The sequence below is a fragment of the Dryas octopetala genome, chromosome 6, assembly GCF_963921425.1.
Source record: "Dryas octopetala chromosome 6, drDryOcto1.1, whole genome shotgun sequence".
Taxonomy (NCBI): domain Eukaryota; kingdom Viridiplantae; phylum Streptophyta; class Magnoliopsida; order Rosales; family Rosaceae; genus Dryas; species Dryas octopetala.
In genome coordinates this window covers 5023158-5045034 of record NC_141371.1, presented here as the reverse complement: position 1 = coordinate 5045034, position 21877 = coordinate 5023158, and the positions used below count along the sequence as shown (strand labels likewise).

Below are 21877 nucleotides of genomic sequence, written 5' to 3'. Positions count from 1 at the left end.
TTGAATTGAGCATTTTATATAGCAGAACAGAACAATGCATGTGAGATCATGTAACTGCAATTCGTTGACAAGAGTCTCGCTCTATTGTGAGACGTCTCTAAGGGCCCGTTTGGATTTAGGGATTTCATTGAGAGGATTTGGATTTGGAATTCTCAAATCCAAATCCAAATCTTTTTGTTTAGAGGCCCAAATCCGTGGTGGATTTTAGAGGTCCAAATCCATGAATTTCAAATACTTTCTCCGACTAGTTATTGAAATCTCATTACCACACTTTCCCTCTCCCTCACCACCTCCGGCCACCATATTCGGCGACCATCGTCGTGTGGCTGCTAGGGTTTGAACCCCCAACCTTATACACACGAATAAAACCCTCAACCAACTAAGCTAAATCTATATTTATTTTTAATTGTCTATTTTAAATATTTATCATATATTGCTAAACATATGAAAATTAAAATCATATTTTTTATTCTTAATCATTTTTAAAGAGATTATGAATGGCACCATACCTAAAGAGATTATGGGGCTTTCATCCCTTTCAGGTTTTTTGTCCATGTCTAACAATTCATTGACTGGTTCACTACCATCTGAAGTGGGTAATTTGGTAAATTTGGCGGAGCTGGATGTATCAGGAAACAAGTTATCTGGTGAAATCCCCAGTACCCTTGGCATTTGTAGTAGTTTGGAGCGCCTGCATTGGAAGGTAATGAATTTGACGGAACAATTCCTCAAACTCTGGAAGATTTGAGAGGCTTGGAAGAAAAAGACTTTTCGCACAATAACTTGTCTGGTAAGATTCCTGAATTTGTAGGCAAGTTTGGATCTCTTAAGCATCTTGATCTTTCTCATAATGATTTTGAGGGTGAATTGCCTAAAGAAGGGATCTTTTCAAATGGAAGTGGTGTCTCAGTTCTTGGAAATGATAGGCTCTGTGGTGGCATCCCAGAATTACTTCTACCTGCATGCAAAAAGCCCCAGTCATCTCTACTTGCCCCAAAAGTAGTAGTCCCTATAACTTGTGCACTTGCATTTGTAATTGCTCTGTTATGTTTCATTACTGCTTGTTCTATGGTAAAAAAATCAAGAGGTAGACCTGTAACTTCACGATCTTACAAGGATTGGCAATCGGGTACCTCTTACTTGGAACTCGTCGAATCAACTGATGGCTTCTCTTTGCACAATCTGATTGGTTCAGGAAGTTTTGGTTCTGTATACAAAGGTGTACTTTCTAGTGATGGAACAGTAGTTGCTGTTAAGGTAATAAACCTTCAACAACAAGGAGCTTCCAAGAGTTTCTTCGATGAATGCAAGGCTTTAAGACGTATAAGGCACCGTAATCTTCTCAAGATCATAACTGTCTGCTCAAGCATTGACAGTCAGGGTAATGACTTCAAATGTCTAGTTTTCGAGTTCATGGGAAATGGAAGTCTAGACCCGTGGCTGCATCCAAGAGATGATGAGAAATCTCAAGGTAAAGGATTGAGCCTTATCCAAAGACTGAATATTGCCATAGATGTTGCTTCTGCATTAGATTATCTCCACCACCATTGTGAAACGTCCATTGTTCATTGTGATCTAAAGCCAAGCAATGTTCTTCTTGATGAGGATTTGGTAGCCCATGTTGGTGATTTTGGTTTAGCAAGGTTCCTCTTGGAAGCATCAAATGATTCCTCCAATAATCAAAGCATGTCAGTTGGGCTAAAGGGTTCCATAGGCTACATCCTACAGGTATGAGTTTTTATGATTCTCATTTTCTTATACCTAATAAATTATTACTGAGCCAGATTTAAGTCTCTATTGGGTAATGGATGAGGATTAGAATAGGTGAAGGGTTAGATTCTCTCCAATGCAACCAAGATTTTAGTCTCTATTGATCAAAAAGATAACTGCCTTTTTTTTTCCTGGAAAAGAAGTATCAGCAAAATCTGAAATTAGATCTAAACTCTAAATATCATCTGACTATAATGTATGTATTGAATGGCAGAGTATGGCATGGGAGGCCAAGTTTCCATACAGGGAGATATTTATAGCTATGGGATACTGTTGCTAGAAATGTTCTCAGGAAAAAGACCTACTGATGGCATGTTCAAAAATGGTCTAAGCATTCACCAATTCATGGCCATGGCTTTGCCTGACCATGTCATGGACAGAATTGACCCTTCATTGCTCCTTGAACAAGATGATGAAGATGATGATGACAAATACGGCAATGACGTACAAGAAAGACCAATAACCAGGTATCAGGATCCCGATCAAGTCAAAGAAGGTTGGAGGATTAATGCTTGGTTTCAGTGGTGCAGATAGGACTCTCATGTTCTGCAATATCAACAAGAGAGCGGATGCTTATGGATGTCGTTGTCAACAAAATGAATACAATTAGAGACTCATATCTCAAATTTAAGAAGAAGCAGCTACCGATATACAAGATGGACTAAGTTTGTTACCTAATCTCAATATAGTCTCATCTTTATGCAAGAAATTGTTTGAATAAGGATATTATATATATCAATGTATGTGATATCATGTAAGGTTGAATCATCATTTTATATAACAGAACAAGGGAAGAAGGATTGTTTATCTCTAGGAGAAATTAATGGTAGTGGTTGTACAAAGCACATAAAGATGCATGAAACTCAATTACAAGTATATATATATATATATATATATATTCAGACAGAGTAGCTTGGAGCTTTCAAAGTTTTATTTCATTGCAAAAAACCATAGTCTCTGGCATCTCTTCATTTTCGTACAGAGTCTGGCACCTCTTCATCTCACACAGAATTGAGAAGTTTACTAATTTGGTTAGGACAGAGTTTAGCTGCTCCATTGGCTTTAGTTCAATTCAGATCTAACAAGAGTGTCTCTGACTAACTGCAATTCCTTGACAGCATGACTTATATCCATTCTCCCTCTAGGTGATTCCACTGAACAAGAAACTCCAATTCTGAGTATTGCAATCAGGCACTCTTGATTTAGGTCAGTTTTTACTTGCCCCACAATACAGCTCTCTTCACAAGTTAATTCCTCATCTTTTCCTGCCCCTTCTTGGACAAACAATGGATCTAAAACTTCTGATATTTGTTCAGGTAATGCATTGTTAACAAAACTATGGAGTTGCAGTCCATCTTTAAACATGTCGTCAGTGGGCCTCTTCCCTGTCAGCATCTCTAACAAGAGTATCCCAAAGCTGTATACATCACCGTATGTTGTAACCTTGCTTCCCATGCCATACTCTACAAGTTTGTAGCTTTGATTATTACAAGTAAATATTTTTCAAAATTTCACCCACCAAAGTAAAAGGAAAATCCTTTTGACTAATTGGTTTTGGTTTTCATGACAGTTTCACAGCTAATTTTTTTCAAAAATTTATGTAGAATGCACGCAAGCAACAATAGTTTAATAGAACTGAAACAACAGAAACATGTTAGAGCTAATTACCTGGTGCAGCATAGCCAACGGTTCCCTTCAATCCTATTGAGCTGCTCTGATTAAGATTAGATACAATTGTAGCTTCTGGAATGAACCTTGCTAATCCAAAGTCACCCACATGAGCAGTCAGATCATTGTCAAGTAGGATGTTGCTCGGCTTCAGATCACAATGAACAATTGGATCTTGGCAATGATGATGGAGATAATCCAGAGCAGAGGCCACATCAATGGCAATGTTTAATCTCTGGAGAAGACTTAGCATCCTCAGTTCACCATCTACATCATCTGCTTCCGAAATTGGATGTAGCCAACTCTCCAGACTCCCATTGGGCATATACTCATAGATAAGAGCTTTGAAGTCATTACCTTGAAAATCAATACTTGAGCAGGCAGTTAAGACTTTCACAAGATTGCGGTGCCGAATGTTTCTCAAGGCTTCACATTCAGCTATGAAGCTTTTTAAGGCACCTGGTTGATGCAGGTAGAGTACCTTTACTGCAACAACTGTTTCATCAGGACCAAGAATTCCTTTGTAGACAGCACCAAAACTACCAGTACCAATTAAGTTGTCTGAGGAAAACCCCTCAGTAGCTTGAAGAAGATTTTCATAGGATACCTTCAAATGCAATTCCTTAGATGGTGAAGCTGCTGTAGAAGGTTCTGTTTTCATCTTCCTTAACCGACGGATAACTAGAAGAGACATGATCAAAACTAATCCCAGAAGCCCAGAAAGCAATAAGATCATTAATTTGAGTCCTTGAGATGTCTTTCTTTTCTTTGGCTTACTGGCAGTGCAGACTGGCAATTGTAATACAGGGATACCTCCACAAAGCTTTTCATTTCCTGCTATTGAAATGGCAGTCACATTTTTGAAAACCCCTCCTGTTGGCACTACACCCTCAAAATGGTTGAAAGAAAGGTTTAGATTCACAAGGGAAATGTGCTGAAAAAATTGTGGAATTTGGCCAGATAAGTGGTTGTGTGAAAGATCCAAGTCTTGAAGTCCTCTCAAGGAACTAAAAGATGGAGGAATGGTTCCTTCAAAAAAGTTACCTTCCAAGTGAAGGTGTTCTAAGGATACACAACTACCAAGGCTACTGGGAATTTCTCCTGACAATTTATTCTCAGATAAATCCAAGTGCCCAAGATTTTTCAAGGTTCCAACTTCTGAGGGCAGTGAACCAGTCAATTGGTTTTGAGCAAGGTTCAGGGAAATGGTTAGGGAAGAAAGACTCATAACTTTTTTGGGTATGGTTCCATTAAGATAATTCCGAGAAAGGTCTAGCTCTTGCAAGTATGATAGATTTCCAAAACTTGAAGGAATAGTTCCTGTCAAGCGGTTCATTTGAAGATAGAGTGCATACAGTTGAGTAATGTTGACAAGGGATGATGGAATCTGGCCAGAAAACTCATTTTCAGACAAATCTAATCGCCGTAGCATCCGAAGGTTACCAACAATGGCAGGAATGCTACCACTGAAGTTATTTTTCTGCATAATTAATTCAGTCAAGTTAACAAGGTTCTCAATTCCAGTAGGGATGCTTCCAGATAATTTATTTCTTCCCAGTCTCAATGACACAAGTTGGGTTGAAAGGTTGGATATGGAGTTACGCAAAACCCCTCCAAATTGGTTTTCACTTAGATCAAGAATTTGTAAGTTCCTGCATCTAGTCAAAGAGTTGAAGAAACTCAAGTCACCTGCTTCTCCTGTGCCAAGGGAATTGGAAGCAAGAACCAACCACCACAGACCAGTTAAGCCTCCAAAATCAATTGTAATTTTTCCAGTGAAATTGCTTCCATTTATATCAAATTCAAGAAGATTTGAGGCATTGGATAAAGATGTTGGTAGGGGTCCAGTAAATAGATTGTGACCCACATTGAAGACTAACAAATTAGGAAGAGTGAAGCCTAAGTCTGAAGGCAAACTCCCCTCTAGTTGATTGTATGGCAAGCTAAGCCTTGTAAGAGATGAAAGATTGAAAATTGAGGGAGGCACCATACCAGAAAGTTGATTAACACCAAGTCCAAGAAATTCTAAGCTCTTCAAGCGGCCCAATGAGTCTGGTATGTTTCCCTCCAAACTGTTAACTGCAAGAGACAGAGATTTAACAGAGGAAAGGTTGCCTAAAGAGCTGGGAAGTGGTCCACTAAGGTTGTTATAGTGAAGCTGAACTCTCTCAAGCTTCTGTAATGACCCTAGCTGAAATGGGATTTTCCCAATCAACTTGTTGAAGCCCAAACGCAGCCAGATGAGGCTAGAACAGCCAGAGAGATTAGCTGGGATTTCCCCAGAAAACGAATTGTTGGAGAGGTTTAGGTATTTGAGCCTGAAAAGATAGCCAATTTCTTGGGGAATAACACTGTGGAAATGGTTGAGCTCAAGGTAGAGGCCTGAAAGGAAGGTGAGGTTCCCTATGTGAGGAGAGAGTGAACCCACCAAGTCATAGGAGCTCAAGTTCAAGGTGGTTACTCGCTGGTGAAGGTGACCACAACTGACCCCAGTCCAGTTGCAGCAATGGAGAGAATCATTCCATGAGCTCAAAATGTGATATGGGTCGTCGATTATGTGAGCTTTAATGGCAAGTAAGGCAAGCCTATCAGTCTCATTTTCATTGGAAACGGTAGCTGCAAAAGTGGAAAATGGTGAATGCAGCATGGTGATGAACAAAGATAGGACAGACAGATTGAAGAATAATGAGAAAAATAGTGTTGAAGTCTTGCATGAAAGATAAATGGCCATTGATGGTTCTAACTCCTGAAAGGCCAAGTGATGAGGAAAGAGAGAGTATTAAGATTTAAGAGGTATTGGGCATATATGTCTGGTTCTTGAAGGGAGTTCCATTCTTGTTATATAAGACTTTTGCCTTTTGGCATGGCAGTGAAAGTGGTCACATTTTGTTGACAAATTTGGTCCATCTCTTGGCCAAAAAGACAAATTTGGTCCATCTCTTGCAAACCCTGTCAATTATTATTTCAATTTTTGTTCACTAAAATAACATGATAGTTTCTTACTTGCTATAAATAATGTTCTAAATGACCTCAATTTTTTAACAAATGAAATAATGCTACATTAGGTGGAATCTATCAAATTAAGATAATAGATAGTACCTCTAATATTACTCAAACTCTAGATATTTAGCTCACTAGTTTACGTGCGTAGACATCAATCACCAATCATGTAGATACCATGCAATATTTTATAGTTTAATACATGTATATGTATATATATATATATATATATATATATGTGCAGGGAAAGATGACTCTATGGTGTTAGTATGGACAATGGACCATATTTTATCTTCCAAGTGTGAAAGCAATATTTGACCATTGACAAGAATGTGCAGTATATATGGTGGGCTACATCTTAAGCTTAAGTAGATTGGTGTCTGCAGCTATATTGGTTATGGTGGTACGCAACTTGAATAAGGTTGAATTTTTTTAGTTTTAGTGGACATGGGTCAATAGAGGACACTGGTAAAGTCCCCACTTGTTATCGGTGCATGAGTAGTGGAGTACAAACTAAGCAGCTATATATGACTTGGGTGAGCTACAATCCAAGACTCCAAGTCGGATCAAGCATCAAGCTCTAGTACCCTGTGACTCTACAGTGAATATAAGATGCCCAATTTCACATTGAAGGTCCCATCTGTGCTAAGAATTTTGGAACTCTATTCTTTTTGGTGGGGATGATCTGGGCCTATATGTTCTTTGGGCCTTATCTAGTTGCCGTTTAACCCGTTATCTGACGAATTCTGGTTCTCAGCTATGTTGGGCTTTCCTAGCAAAACAAATCATATTGGGCTTTGTGTAGCAGGCCCAAGAGCACTATGATAAATGTGTAGGCCGATTGAGAAAAAATGCACTCTTTGAACCTTGATGATAATCTGCATGAATCACACTACACATGACATCGAGCATGGCTCTAAAGGCAATTGTATTTGTAAGGTAATATTCTTTTTTCTAGATATATAAAATGTTATATTGTCTGATTGTAAATCTGGACCACAATTAAACAAATTTCACCTAATTAATGATCTAGATTTAGATTGTTAATCTTATGAGAGAAGATCCCTTTCTTTGTAGGCACTTCTCTATTGTCTAGGCCAAGAGTGAAAGACACCATGTCCAAAATCGACCCAGAGTGAAATATTCACCCAACCCAAGACCAGTTCCAATTAACTACTATTTCCTCTTTCTCGGGTCGATGACAACACGGTAAACCAGGCCGAAATCAAGGCCCAGGCCCAGTTACCTGTGTGAATTTAAAGTTTTAACGTAATAATTAAATTAGCAATAAATGACCATCAGCAGGGTCACGTGACACCATCACCGTCCAACATTTACTACAACCATTAGATCATTTCAGTTTTCAAAGATAAGGTTGTAATTATGTAAGTGTTCTTTTTGTTTATAAATTATCGTTTTCAATCTCATTTATGTTAATTGAGAAAGGGAAAACAATAAATATATGCCTAAAACAAATCAATTAAACAAAAAACAACGCCAAAAAAGCACTGCTTACCTAAAAGATAATAATGTAGAGTCTAATGTAAACATGCAACTTCAAGTACAAGTACTCACACCTAACTTGTGTGCAAACAAATGATATAAGCTCGGAACAAAATTGAGGAGAAAAGTTTGATTGCATGACATTGTTATCAAGAAAAAATTTATAGGATGAATTTCTATATCATACAAACGCAATTATAAATTTTGGATCTAACGAGTTCAATTTTTAATAATGAATTTAAAACTGTGAATTATTGTTAAAACATTACATAATATTCGAATTATTGTTTTTTTTTGTCAACAACTATAATGAAAAAAGTGAAACTGGGTACCATTCACTAAACTAATTCATTTTCTACATATACTATAGACAAATTATCTTCCTATGATAAAAACTATCCTATAAATAACATAACGTCTTCTCTTAAGCAAATTGCTAATCGCAGATTACTATTCTTAAACCAATTAAGACACTGACGCAGCATTTGCCACTTTTAGTGCTAATAGTTGATTGACAATAAAAACGAAGGGCTGAGATTGAAAGCAGTGATGACGGAGGGCCACATGTTTCTATTTGCTTTCCAATCATTCATGTCTGTAAAAATAAATACTCACCAGTTGGTTGAGATTCTCACGTTGGGTGAAAGCCAGATTGATTCAACCCAGCCTGATGCGTATCATCGCGCCACGTGTCATCGGATCCGAACCTTTATCCCCACTGGGTCCCACACACAGCCCATAAATAACTAAGCCTCTCCCCTTCACTCACAAACATAGGCTATAATAATATAATATCCACCAGGAGTGGATTACTCTCAGAACCAAGTGACAGAGACCCCAAGAAGCAAACAAAAACTCATCAACATCTTGGAAGCTAAAGCAACCCACTTCGGGTACGCTTTTTTGGGTTTGTTTCGGTGAGTGAGTGAGTTATGGAAGCCTTGGCGAGTCCGACGAGTTCGAGGGTCGTCTTCGGCAAGTACAGGTACAGAGAAACTGGCTTTGTTGAGAGGCTTCAAGTTTGTTTTCTCAGGCCTCAGAAAAGTGGGGACTTCCGGTTCTTGAATTTGGTGGCGTTTCTGCAACAGAGCAACCCCATCCGACCCATTACTTGTCTCGCATCCAAAGCCCAGGTCTCCTTCTATAATTCAATGCTTGGTTCTTGACACACAGATTTCCATGTCGTTTTCTTTGTTTCTAGAATGTATAATATCATATATATACATTATCTTTTGCTGTTGCCAAGAAAGTTTTGGAATCTTGCTTTCTCCCCTTTGATTTTAGAATAAACTATCATTAATGGGCAGCTTTATGAAAGAAATGAAGCTTCTTTTTGGCAATCCTATGAGATGTTAATGGTGGTACCTTCCAAAAAAGGGTGATTTAAAAAATATTTCTTCAGGTTTTTAATTATTACTCATATAAGACAATATGTTAATCCAAACAGGATCAAAAAAGGGTGTTTCAAGAATTTGTTTCCATATCATAAAAGATCATGATTGTTATAGAATGCTTGTGCCATGAGGGCTTGGGGTATCCTGTTTGTACTGAAATAGTCAGTCTGATTGCTGAGTGCTCTCTATGCAGACAGAATTGGAGACTGCAGATGTTCAAATTCAAGAAATATGTGAGTTATTCTCTTTTTCCTTAAATTTATCTATTTATTATTTATTTTTTGCATATTGTAGTCTCAATGACGATTCCATGTTGTGCAGATCAAACAAAAACTATTCATGTCAAATTCCAGTTGGAGAAAGAGTGCAAGTATGGCGAGCAGTTCCTCATAGTAGGGGATGATCCTATGTTCGGTATGTGGGAACCTTCAAGCGCAATACCGATGGACTGGTCAGATGGTAATGTATGGACTGTTGAGCTGGTGAGTAGAAGAAATCCACAAAGAGGTTCAATTTTTTGGCCAAGTGATGACCAATTTCAGGTTTAATGTCTTTGTGTGTAATTAGGATGTACCAGTTGGGAAAGCGATCCAGTTCAAGTTTATACTAAAAGAGAGCACAGGGAATATCTTGTGGCAGCCTGGCCCAGATCGAATTTTCCAGACCTGGGAAACTAAGAACAGAATCACTGTTTGTGAAGATTGGGGAGATGCTGAAGCTCAGAAAATAATAGAGGAAGAACAAGTTTCTAATCCAAGCGAGGATTTTAATGTCAACTCAGATATGTTGATTGTGAGTGAGAAGTTGACTCTTCCAATAGAGGAACCAACCATTGCTGATAGTAACACTGATCCATCTGAGAAACCGTTAATGGAACAAAAAATTTCTGATAGTATTTCTCCTTCACAAGAGAAGCACAAATTTATTGCTGCAGAGAATATAATCCCAAAATGGCCAAGGCCATTAACGGAACCATGCAAGGAACAAATTGTTGGAAGAGCTGAAGTTCTTAACGAAGAGAGAGTTACTTTTCCGAATGTGAATTCTGCAGCCATCTCAGATATGGATTTGTTGGTGGCAGAGAACATTTTTGGAAATAATGGCAGAGCTGCAACAGTGAGGAACCTTGCAAACACACACATCGAGGGAAGCCTAATTAACTATGAAGAAGGTCCTGTTCTGGTACCTGGCTTGACTCCTTCACCAGCTGTTCCAACTGAAGAAGCAAAGAAAGAGGAAGTTGAGAAACAGATGTCCTTTGATGGTTCGGTTGGAGCCTTTGAAGCTAATGATCTTAATATGCCAGAGGTAACTGCTTGATGAGAGTGTTGAAGTTTTTTTTCTCTCTCTCTTTTTCTTCTGCTACATTTACCTCAGCCTGAAATAACACTCGAATCCATTTCCATAAACCGCAAGTTGTCCAGGGCTGGTTCTATACTAATTAGTTTTTGGTTTCAGCTTGTATGTTCTTGCAATCTATGTTTTCTATAAAGAAAAGTTCATGAAGATGATGTATGGCAATTGACAAGGCAACTATTTGATTTCATTAATGTTGAACAATCATCTAAGTTGTCATAAACATAAAGTGGAAGAATCTTTAAAGATGAGATGTTCTCGTTTCTTATTACAGTCAGCAGTCCACAAAGTTGAACATATTTGCACTATTGTTGTAATAAAAGTTGTATGCTACAACAGTTTAAGCAATAGAAAGCCTAATCCAAGTTTTCTCCTATTTGCAAATTAAAATTGCACGGTCTTTGTAAAATTGGAACTATCTAGAGGTCAAAATATGCCACTGAATGCTCTGTCAAGCACTCTGTTTATTTCTATTCTTCTGTTGGCAATCCTCGAGCATTTCCATATAGTGAAATATTCATTATAGAGGGAACCCTATTCCTAAAACCATGGGAATGAGTAAATATCATCACTCACCACTTGACTATTGCATAGTGCTATGGAAATGAGTAGTGATATTTTGACAATTGCATAAATGTTAGACCTTTTGTCATAATGAATGGTTTGTCACTGCTATGCCTAAAGGCGATGTATTGTTCTCGAACAGCAGAGTTTAATATAGCTTCTCTTCCTCCTTTTTACTGCTATTGTTGATGTCTGGTTTCTGTTGCATTTCATGTACTCAAACCAATGAATTCAGCTAGATGTGAAGCAAAAACCATACAGTGACCCACCTCAAGCAGAAACAACTGACATGATCAACGATAACGAAGAGAAGCAAGAACCATACAGTGATTCACCTCGAGCAGAAACAACTGAAATGATCAACGGTGATGAAGAGAAGCAAGAACCATACAGTGACCCACCTCTAGCAGAAACGACTGACATGATCAAGGATAACAAAGAGAATTTTGACGGTGAACTCAAGAAAATGCCTCACCCCGCTAAAAGGGATGAACACTCCGACTCAGAACCAATCAATGACGATGTCTTGCATAATGACCTGCAATGGGGACGTAAAATGCTGCAGAAACTTTTGAGTAATTTCAGATTTCTTTAGCACATCAACTTTGCAGAAAACCAGGGAAGAAATTATAAAATTCATTTGTAAAGTCTGTGACTCTCCTGCTTTGTAGCTGAAGTCTTGGTAGCTCACAAAGAAGACAGGATAGCTGCTGTATGTACATACCAACTTTGTTGTTTCACACTAATATTGTTGCTCCCTGTTATTTAAGAGTGCTCAGGTTTTTATTCTTTTGGTTTTTGTCATGTATACCAGGAAATGTTACACTGTGTGCCAATTAGAGCTGAGTAATTATATATTTATTTTGTTATGAACACAAATTGATATGTGGAATGAGGATTTGTTCCAAATATAAAGTTTTGTAAAGCTACTTCAGAATGCTGATTATTGTGCAAGCATTTGGTTGCTCCTTTCTTTCTAATATTGTCATGAAATGAAGTTGGTTGATATTATGAATACATTTGCTACTAGAGAATCAGTCTCAAACTCTCAAGTTTGCATATGCAGATCAACATAAATTTGGTCTTAACGTGTGTTCATGATTCCACTATCTTATCACAGCTTCCACTTCCACATAATAGTAATTATGCTATAACATGTAGCCAAAAAGGAGTTCAAAGTGATTTTCGAAACTGTTCGATATATTTTATTCCATCCAATCTTTTATATCAGGGCAAGACATTATCATAAGGTGGAACACGCATAACGAATTACTGGGAAGAATTATATTAATACATTAACATGCCCACAGCGTACGCCATTGGGTGCTTTTCTGCCTCATTTCGAGGTCGGCCTATCTCTTTTAAGTATTCAGTGTTTGACTTGAGATTTATAGCTCAACTTCGATCAGTACAGCTAGATGATTTATATATTCGACATGATGGACATCAAAATTCACCACTTCCAACTCCATATTATTTGAACATCACGCCAGTCCACTGCACCGGATTAACAGCAAGATTTTTTTTTTTTTAAATGATCAATTGTTGAGGGATGATTTTCACACTCCAATTTTGTACAAAATAGGTGTGTAAAAATCAGTACCCTAATTGTGTATGCTAATTGTATTACATTAGTATTTAGGTTTTTTTTTTTGAGTTGGAGGGAGGAGAGATCGAATTTAAGTACATTATGAATAATTCTACGGCCCTTCCAAGTGAACTACCCATCAACTACCATTAGTATTTAGGTTAAAAGGGCTTTAAACTAAGAAATTGGATTTTAAAGAGGTATAGTTCTTAAAACAAAAGAAATTGCATGAATAAATAACCAATGGTTGTAACTTGTAAGAAGAAATTAGGTCAAGATTCAAGAATAAGTTACAAAATAATTGGGTTCTAAACTTCTAATAACCCACTCTAACAACTAAAAAAAATAAAAAAGAGCAATATTAATCTATAAATACAAAAAAAAAAAAAATTAAACTCATAATACCCATAATCATACTAATCAAGTGCCTAAATGTTGTTGTGAGGTTTAAGTTAGGTAAGATTTGGTTTAATTTGCTGAGCATCTTTGTAATGCTCATGAGGAAAATAGAATATAAGAGGGGGAAAAATGTATTTACAAGTGACGTGCTCAAAACATTGGTATTCTACAACTACTGATTTTCCTTTTTTTTTCTTTTTTTCTTTTTTCGCAGAGCCCATGGCCCCTCTTAATCCCTTGTATGTTCCGCCCCTGGCTGCCGCGAAAATGATAGGCTTCTTGAACCACACAATAGTTCTTCCTTGGATCGTTTATTTGGAGCAGATTGTAGCAATCTGCCAAAAAACAAAAATTGTGACTTAAGTAAGAATTTGAAAGGAGCCATATTCATAAATTAAGAGCATTGAACTCATACATCCTTTTATTATTCAAGAAAGGTGCCATAAGAAGACAGGTCATTTACAGTAACCCAAACCCAATAAAAGCCTAAAATGGACCATAAAGAGCCATGTATCGGGTGTATACACCTTTGTATGTATATTCTATCATCGCATGACTTTCACACGTGATTAGAGCTGGATACAAAGAGTGTATACACCAGTTCAGTGATAGGTAAGTTTTTTTCCCAATTAAGATTCCACATAGTTAACCCTGAAAACAACAAAGATAATCTTCGGTCTGCCTCAAATTTCAAACAAGGAAAACAACAGGGTCGTGTTACCTTGGGGAAATGGCACGCTTTTGAACTTGCTGACTCACCACAATAGAAGTACTCCCAGGTTCAACTTGAGCAGCCTGTGTATTTGGCATTGAACACATGGGTTTTAATCAGGCAATTCAACGCAAAAGCTATTATGATTACATGCTAGATGGAGCTCTACTGTATTCTATTTGTCGAGAAAAAGAAAGGAGTCATTATGGTACAGAAGCTTCACTCTCACAGGAAGAAAAAGAGATGGTTTCACCGCAATGCACAAGTTAGATCCAGCATATATATTGGTATTCCCAGTAATAGTGATGGGGAAAGATGTAAGAAGAAAAAAAGGAGAAAAGAACCATACTTTCTATATTTATCCAATAAGAAGGTACTGAATAATTGTTAAAACTTCGTACGAGGTAAAAATAAGACAGCTAAATCAAGTACATGGGAATACTTGGATAATGGGTACAAATGAGGGACTGACATCTATATTTATCCAATAAGAAGGTACTGAATAATTGTTAAAACTTCGTACGAGGTAAAAATAAGACAGCTAAATCAAGTACATGGGAATACTTGGATAATGGGTACAAATGAGGGACTGACAACCAAGCCCGTACCTTTCAAAACAGGAATTAATGGAGCCTGTAAGGCAGCAGTAGCAGACATGAAACCAGCTCACTCCCCTTTCAGTGTTTAAACCATCACATCTCTGTACGATGCAAATTTCAGAATAGGAGTGGTTCTCCTTATAAAACCACTACCACCCCTCATCCGGAAATGTCTTGCCCACATACCCTTTATCCAAGCATCACCTATGTTTTTGAACATGAAAAATCAAATCAACTACTGAAAGCATCATCAAGAATCCCCACCTCAGAAGGGCTTTCTTTAGGCAATCCGTCTTCCCTCAGCAGCCCAGCTGACCCTGGACCAACTGTGTCCCATAGAAATCCATTTTCATTTCCCAGAGAGAGCTTATCAAAATCTTTGTCCACAGCTCCAGAATGAGGTGTGATATATGCTACATACTTGTCTGCAATTCAACATAGAAAAAGTGCATTTAGCACATTTGTATATCTTTATTTACATTTGACTTCCATAATTCAAACTACTATCAAAAGTGAAGAAAAACATCTCAGAAAATTGGGGCTTAAAGAATAAAAGTACCAGCCAAGCTGTGAAGGGCATTCTCAGCAGCCTGTTGTTGAGCATCCTTCCTCGTCCTACCCATTCCAAAACCTATCTTCTCTCCGGTGAAGAGAACCTTAAAAGAGAAACGAAAGGAGAAAGAAAAAAAGTTAACAATGAGCATGTTAGAGTAAAAAAATGATACAATATAGTTCCTTAAAAATTTAACAAGCATGTGCATAATGTATTAACAAACAAATTAAGAAATTGAGCTTCAAATTATTTCCATGTTTTTTTCTATTCATTTCACCAAAACTAGAAAGAGACATTTTTCTGGCTGTCTATTGATGATTTGCTCTGCTAAAAAAAAAGAGATGATTGGAAGTCAGAGACATCTTATTCTGAAACACCATAGAAAGCATTTTAAGTCTTAAGTATCTGTTGGTGATGATTAAATCATTTTATCAAATCTTCATAAAAAATGAACCTATATATTTTAAAAGACAATACAACTGTAATGTTGAAAATTAGTAAATATCGCCAAAATACAAATGAATATGCATTGTGTATAGAAGGGACATTCACCGACCTCAACAGAAAACTGCAAATCATTGCTGGTGCTTACAACAGACCTGAACTCAATCTGTGCAACAGGCCACAACATGATGAATTCCATTAGGAAAGTTAAAAGAAGAGAGAGGGGGGAGGGAGGGAGGGAGGGAGGGAAGGAGAGATAGAGAGAGAGAGAGAGAGAGAGAGAGAGAGAGAGAGAGAACTCAAACTATTTGTACCTTTGAGCTGCATCTCCGTCCAATTTCCTGCAGCACACCAATAGACAAAGGGGATGGTAGCAGATTCACTTTTCCAGATTCTGCTTGAGATTCTCTATTAAAAGAAGATGCCTGATTCTGGGATACACTAGCCTCTGCATGAGGCAACCAAGTTATAAAGAGATAGGTTTCAGTCATCAAAAACACCATACTATCAAAGTATTAATTCTAATAGAAGATTATTTAACAAACTTATATCATGAGCATTTAGAACTAAAACCATACAAAGAAGAAATGATTATTAAACCACAAAATGAAGAAAAGGTCATTCTTCTTTCCCAATCCACCAAGATTTAAGATAAAATAATCTGACTACAAATTCATAACATAAAAAACGAAAAATAAATAGAGGGGAAGGGTCATTAGGCACAAAGAAGAAACAAAAATGTGTAATTTCACTTTTGGAATCAATACAGCATTAATCTAACACTATTGAACCTTGGACTCTCCATTTTTTCTTTTCTTAAAAATATCCCCTTATTGAAACTTAAAAAGGAGAAAGATGTGGGTCAACACGGTCTTCAAGAAAGAAAACTTTTCACGTTGCTTGATAAGATAAGGACAAATCAAATGATTAAACTTAACTAATCATAAAGGTTAAATTGATATAAAATTATTTGATAATAAGTAAAAATATCCATCTTTAAGATTCTCCAAGCTCCAAGCTACATCATATCCCATCAATAGCTCAAAATGTGTAATATGTGGATTAATGTCTTGGGCACCTATACAGTCCTACCCAACACACTATCCAAAGGATCTTATAAATCAATGTCATGCTTTCATTTTTTTAACAAAATTTCTTAATAAAGTTACTTAATGTCTCATGTATGAATAAGAAGATATAACCAGACTCCTTCGCACCAAGAGTGTACCATGATACTTACTTAAACTACCTAAATAATTTATCATCTAGACCAGCACATAACTTATGGCAAAAATTACAAAGACCAGCAGCTTACTATTCTAACAAAAGATGACTAGGAAGCGATATACATGCTAATGCAATTCATCCATCTCACTCCAATTCTTGGACATAAAAGCTTCTGCACCATTTTATAAATTCACCTACCTGATAGCTGACTTGGAAGAGGAAGATTTTGTTTTTGCAAATCATGTCCAGAGCATACCTGCACATAGAGCAAGTTTTGACCAGCATAACATTTGTAGAGTGCTTAAAGTAAGACCATTATTAAGATTGTCAAAACCAGTGAGAGATTCCAAAATGAATTTCAAGAATTCAGAACAAACCTCTTCCATCTTCACATCACAAGTGTGTGGGAGTAAACCAGTGGGAGCAGAGCTTGGTGCACCAGGACTAAAAGGATTCTGGTTAACCAGCTTTTCAGATTTTAAGACCTCAGACTCAACAGACCCAGAAGGTCGATTATTTGAAGGTCCTCTATTGTTGTCATCATCCACCAACCATCTTCCTTGTGCATGTATTGAGGATGCTGACACTTGTGCAGGTACTCTAGATAGAATTGGGGGTTCTCCGGAGCTTTGATTCCTTATATCTAGGCCAGGATTTGTACCGAGGAGTCCTCTCTTCATGTCATAGTCACGATCAGCAAAGGAGTCTCGTCTAACAGGAGGTCCAAGCAAACCAGGTTCTAAGGCATAATTGGTGAGAAATTAGTATACAATATAATACCCTACACCATGCTTTCAAAACCAAGATATTAAAAAACTAAAATAAAATGAAGCCCATACTCTGAGAAGGCATGACCGGTCTCAACGATGCTGCACCAACATTGGGAAAAACTGAAACAGGTGTCTGAAAGTTGTCAGATCTTAACTCAGCCTGATTTTTCATTGAATGAGCCACTGAGTCCACAACACACTTATCATCCTGAAAAATATAATTGTTCAAAATGTGAGAACGTTAACAATTTTCAATAGTGACACGCACACAGAAAGCAACAGGAAAAATCTTATCCAATGCATAACATGCCGATTCTCTAATTTAAAGACACAATATGTTTCCCCATTCACTCATTTTCGGACATAAGATGAAAGACAACAGGAGTACATATACAGCGATAGATGAAAAGCTTACAGATTGGTGTAATCTCCGTTCAACTTCACCACCATTCATTCCTTCACTAACGGGAGCATTCATATTTCCATTTGGTACAAAACCAGCATCCTGAAATTCAAAACAACTAGACGATAGCATAAAAGTATAGACATGGATGCCAGCTTTCACTCAATCGATTAAGAATCACATATTTCAATCATATACCTCTGACATCAAGTAGTTGCTCACATCAGGTGCAGGAGGTAAATTTACCACTTCATCTTCATAAAAAACATCAGAAATTCTTCGCAACAATATCTCATCAAACTCTCTGGACACAAGTGGCATTACAAATGACAAAATCAATTAGAAAGCCGATCTTTAAAACTCAAAGTTTTAGAAAAATTCACCACATAACATTCACTTATCTTACTTGAAAAAGCAACCTCTGACATTGCATGCAACATTTCTTGCTACACAGAGGACGGGAACAGCACTTGCTGTCTGTTAAAGAAAACAAAAGGAAAGAAAAGAAAAGAACTTGTCTCAGAAAGAATCTTATGAAAACAAAAGCAAGTCCTCTCAAGAAGAATCTTATGAAGCCAGATTTAGTACCTCTGCTTGAGGAGCATAATAAGGGGTGAATGCTGGAACTACATGAACTCGAGGTTGATCCTTATCTTCCCAGACCTTTGAACGGTCATCAATAACCATTGCCATTTTTGGATGGCATACCCCATGTTGGAAGACATTGAGCAAAGATTTCCTAGAGTCTGATAAGTTAAAAACCATAGAGGGATTAACATTGATATAAATTTTCACTTAGGGAAGAAAATTATAAAGATACCACATACAGCAATGCAGAAACTAATTACGTTATGCAATAGTGTCTACTAGTTTGGCCATTGCCAACAACTTCCATTTCATACTATTAGTTTCCAAAGATGCTGATGGTTGATTTATTAAGGGAAAAAGAATGGAACATATCAGAATGGCAGAACAACTTTCACTTATTACATACATAAGTCACAAATTAAACATGCATCAAGACCAATATGAATTAAGTTAGCATATTACTATCATACCTGATTTGACACAAACAACACGGTCCCGAAGTTGCTTTGAACCTATTAGGTGTGCCTCTGGGTCAAGAAGCCTCCACATTTCTAAGGCATAATCTCTTTCAGCCATGGTACAAACGTAAACTTCAAACCGCTTGCGTCCTTTTGCAATTAAATAACTTCTCAAATCTTCCCATGCAGGTCGTAACCTCACAAGCACACTGGTATCACGAATCTGCATTACAAAGATGACAATATATTGTAGTCTTCTGCACACTGGTATCAAGAATATGTAACAAATACAGCTACTATTATGAGGTTGATTACTTATTCGTCTTTCTTTTTTGTTGTCAGAAGATAATTTGTCAAATAACTTCTGTACAAGTTCCTGACTAATCCAAATGACAAAATGAATTTTGCAAAACTAAAACAAAAGTCGCACAAAAATGGATGCATGTATCAAATGATTGACAAGTTACTGAACAAACATTGTTAAAATAAGCACTACGGCTGTTAGGAAAACCTAGGCAGTTGTGCAAACAATTGTGCTACAGTATTAACATGCACCCGGTCTAACTCTACCTTGAGAACAAACTATGTTCTTTTCATTTTCCGTTAGGTTGGTGTTCTCAAGTATGAGTTATGAATGATAATGCACTAATTTTATAGAAAATGTAATCAGCTATTGAATCCATCATGAAATCGATTGTAACATTTTGATCTCAATGTGCTAATTCCTAATCTTCAATAATAAGCTTAATTATAATGCATTGCCTTCCATCATTCTAAGCTTCTAGACTTCCTAATCCACAAGACCAAATAAATAAACCATAACTAAACAAATAGACAAACATGCAAAAAAGATCAGCCAAACCTCGGGATTGATGCGAGTGAGCACAATGTTCTTCTCTGGCAACCTAATTATAGGCCGAACAGTTCTCTCGAGGTTATCAGACAGAGGAGGAACCTCCTCCAGTTGAACCTTATACACCTTTCCGTTATCCACCACACAATTATTATCTATGTACTGCTTCAAAAGCCACCGGTCGTCTATGTATCGCTTCATTTCAGCAGACATTCCGGCTATTCTCCCCACTTCGTTCTCGCGTGCAATCCAGCTTCGTAAAGCCTCAATTCTATCCTCAAACGACTTCATGGTATTGGCAACAATCAGTGTCTCGTCGAGATCAAATACAATTGAGAGACACCGAAGATTCAGCATTCCTAGAGATGCACTGTACAGACCTACAGGAACCGAATAGCACCAAAAGCACGGAAACTTCTTCTGCTTACTTGGCATTGCAACCAAGTGAATCTCTTCATTCCCAACCACTACAACCGCCGTCTGTGTAACAAAACACAAATTACCGCATTTATTACCGAAATCACAACAAAATCTGGATCATTTAATTGTCAATTAAGATATTAGCTCAGCAAACTTTACTAGCTCAGTTAACTAAACGTTTAGCAAATCAATGAATATCCAAAACCTTCTGAGCTTGGTTTTTTCAATGCTGTTGCTACATTTCTTTGGAACCAAACGGAAAACTCAGTCAGAAAATTTAAAAAAGCAAACGAGAATAATCTGAAACGAAACGATTGAGTGGAGACCTTGAACTCGTAGAAGCAGGAAGCGTGGAGATTGATCAAATGGGGCTGTTCGACTGGGGAGGTCGATTCGAGCTTGCATCGAACCGAAAATGACGAAATCGTTTGGAGAATTGAGAGGGGAGGGCATCGCTCGCTTTGTGGCGATATGCGGTGGATTCGAATCTCATTGTTTGGGAACTGGAACTTCTGGTCCGTCACCGGAATAGCTTCCAGTTCTCCCAAACACAGCTCGCCGTGAAAGACCATGGACTTAAACCCTAAACGACTCATTTAGATCAATTTGAGGACGGAAGCGCGAAAAAAAATAAAATAAGAGAGACAAATTCGTAAATGTTGATGAGATTAGGGGGTTTTTTGTGAAAAAATGTGGAGTAGTGCTCCAGTTTTGCTCTCTATTATCTGCTCCTCTCTCTCACACTCAGACCACCTCTTCGCTCTCTCCCTCTCTCTCTCCCCCTCTCTCTCTCTCTTCCTACGGTTTTAAACAACGGGAGTGGCTGTGTATTTATATGCAAAAAGATCAGTTATTTTTATGACGTCGGTTTTTTCGCAAATTACGATAATGTCCATTTGGTACGGACCTATCGGCGTTGGCCAGCGGTTGCGTGTCGTGCCCTTCGCGGGTAGATGTTAAAACATATTGTACGCGTGTCATTTGACGAAGGCACTTGATTTGGAAGGCCCGCCTCTTGACCGTTGGATCGGGGGTAGCTTAAACTTCTGTGAATCTTTCAGCTAATGACTCATAAATAATAATGACCAACGAGAAAAAGGGCTCACAAATAATACGGTACAGAAAATTGAATTTTCATGAGCTAGTGAATGTAATGAATTTATCTTTGGGGTCCGAAGACTCAGAAGTCAGAACAATGCAATGAAATAAAGAACGAATAGAAAACAGAAATAGTGAAAATATTTTGGTTCGCCCAAAAAAAACAAAAAATATGTTGGTCAATAAAAATAACCTCAAAATGTGGACTATCTGATATGGGCTTCATTCGGCTATTGAAAATTTGAAACGAACTCCCAACTGAGTTACTAAGATATCCAATTAGAGGGTAAAGAGCAGAAGAAGCAGCTCGCACTGACTTGGGCAGTTGGGCTTCACCTGACCCAATCACCAAATTTTTTCTTTTATTACAAGAGAAATCGAACTTAATATTTACCTTTCATTCCTTGTCATACCACTTCAGTTTGGACTCATGGCCAGATTACACTGTATTTGATATCAACTACTAGGTATGCTCCTGAAATCTAGTATTGTAGTTGCTCGTTCAAAGAG

The 21877-nt window shown here is 37.5% G+C and overlaps 3 protein-coding genes and 1 pseudogene across 5 annotated transcripts; 2 read left to right on the top strand and 2 right to left on the bottom strand.

Annotated features, from left to right (window-relative positions):
- Window positions 1–493: 493 nt before the first annotated feature.
- LOC147281464 (putative LRR receptor-like serine/threonine-protein kinase At3g47570) lies at window positions 494–2435 on the top strand (annotated as a pseudogene).
- A 397-nt stretch (window positions 2436–2832) lies between these two features.
- On the bottom strand, window positions 2833–6223 carry LOC147281463 (putative LRR receptor-like serine/threonine-protein kinase At3g47570). Its single transcript, XM_086247584.1, has 2 exons — window positions 3439–6223; window positions 2833–3233 (listed from the first exon to the last, which is right to left on the bottom strand). The coding sequence occupies exons 1-2, from the start codon at window positions 6167–6169 to the stop codon at window positions 2833–2835; spliced, it is 3132 nt and encodes a 1043-aa protein (XP_086103710.1). The 5' UTR covers window positions 6170–6223.
- A 2533-nt stretch (window positions 6224–8756) lies between these two features.
- LOC147281462 (Carbohydrate-binding-like fold) lies at window positions 8757–12192 on the top strand. The gene is made up of 5 exons (XM_086247192.1): window positions 8757–9074; window positions 9529–9568; window positions 9657–9817; window positions 9903–10643; window positions 11491–12192. Exons 1-5 carry the CDS (start codon window positions 8874–8876, stop codon window positions 11848–11850), a joined length of 1503 nt encoding a protein of 500 aa, XP_086103318.1. The 5' UTR covers window positions 8757–8873; the 3' UTR covers window positions 11851–12192.
- Window positions 12193–13315: 1123 nt separating this feature from the next.
- On the bottom strand, window positions 13316–21053 carry CPL2 (carboxyl-terminal domain (ctd) phosphatase-like 2). 3 transcript variants are annotated; one of them, XM_086247508.1, is made up of 16 exons: window positions 20596–21053; window positions 19859–20329; window positions 19009–19219; window positions 18539–18696; window positions 18357–18427; window positions 18149–18254; window positions 17963–18052; window positions 17617–17755; window positions 17155–17516; window positions 16976–17033; window positions 15865–15998; window positions 15663–15716; window positions 15113–15209; window positions 14818–14978; window positions 13964–14037; window positions 13316–13577 (listed from the first exon to the last, which is right to left on the bottom strand). In XM_086247508.1, exons 1-16 carry the CDS (start codon window positions 20863–20865, stop codon window positions 13472–13474), a joined length of 2562 nt encoding a protein of 853 aa, XP_086103634.1. In that variant the 5' UTR covers window positions 20866–21053; the 3' UTR covers window positions 13316–13471. The 3 variants fall into 3 exon arrangements, 2 of the variants coding, with proteins under 2 accessions (XP_086103634.1, XP_086103635.1); XR_015122868.1 differs by having other exon boundaries at window positions 13470–13577; window positions 14563–14978; XM_086247509.1 differs by lacking the exon at window positions 15663–15716.
- Between the last annotated feature and the right edge of the window lie 824 nt (window positions 21054–21877).

Bases quoted from the DNA above. Each gene is read 5' to 3' on its own strand.
- LOC147281463 (XM_086247584.1), bottom strand. From the start codon at position 6,169: ATGGCCATTTATCTTTCATGCAAGACTTCAACACTATTTTTCTCATTA. The intron at 3,234-3,438 runs GTAATTAGCTCT...ACAAACTTGTAG, and splicing joins CGTTGGCTATGCTGCACCAG to AGTATGGCATGGGAAGCAAG.
- LOC147281462 (XM_086247192.1), top strand. From the start codon at position 8,874: ATGGAAGCCTTGGCGAGTCCGACGAGTTCGAGGGTCGTCTTCGGCAAG. The intron at 9,075-9,528 runs GTCTCCTTCTAT...CTCTCTATGCAG, and splicing joins GTCTCGCATCCAAAGCCCAG to ACAGAATTGGAGACTGCAGA. The intron at 9,818-9,902 runs GTGAGTAGAAGA...GTGTGTAATTAG, and splicing joins ATGTATGGACTGTTGAGCTG to GATGTACCAGTTGGGAAAGC.
- CPL2 (XM_086247508.1), bottom strand. From the start codon at position 20,865: ATGAGTCGTTTAGGGTTTAAGTCCATGGTCTTTCACGGCGAGCTGTGT. The intron at 18,697-19,008 runs GTATGATAGTAA...TTAACTTATCAG, and splicing joins TGTTGTTTGTGTCAAATCAG to ACTCTAGGAAATCTTTGCTC. The intron at 17,517-17,616 runs GTATGGGCTTCA...ATTATGCCTTAG, and splicing joins ACCGGTCATGCCTTCTCAGA to AACCTGGTTTGCTTGGACCT.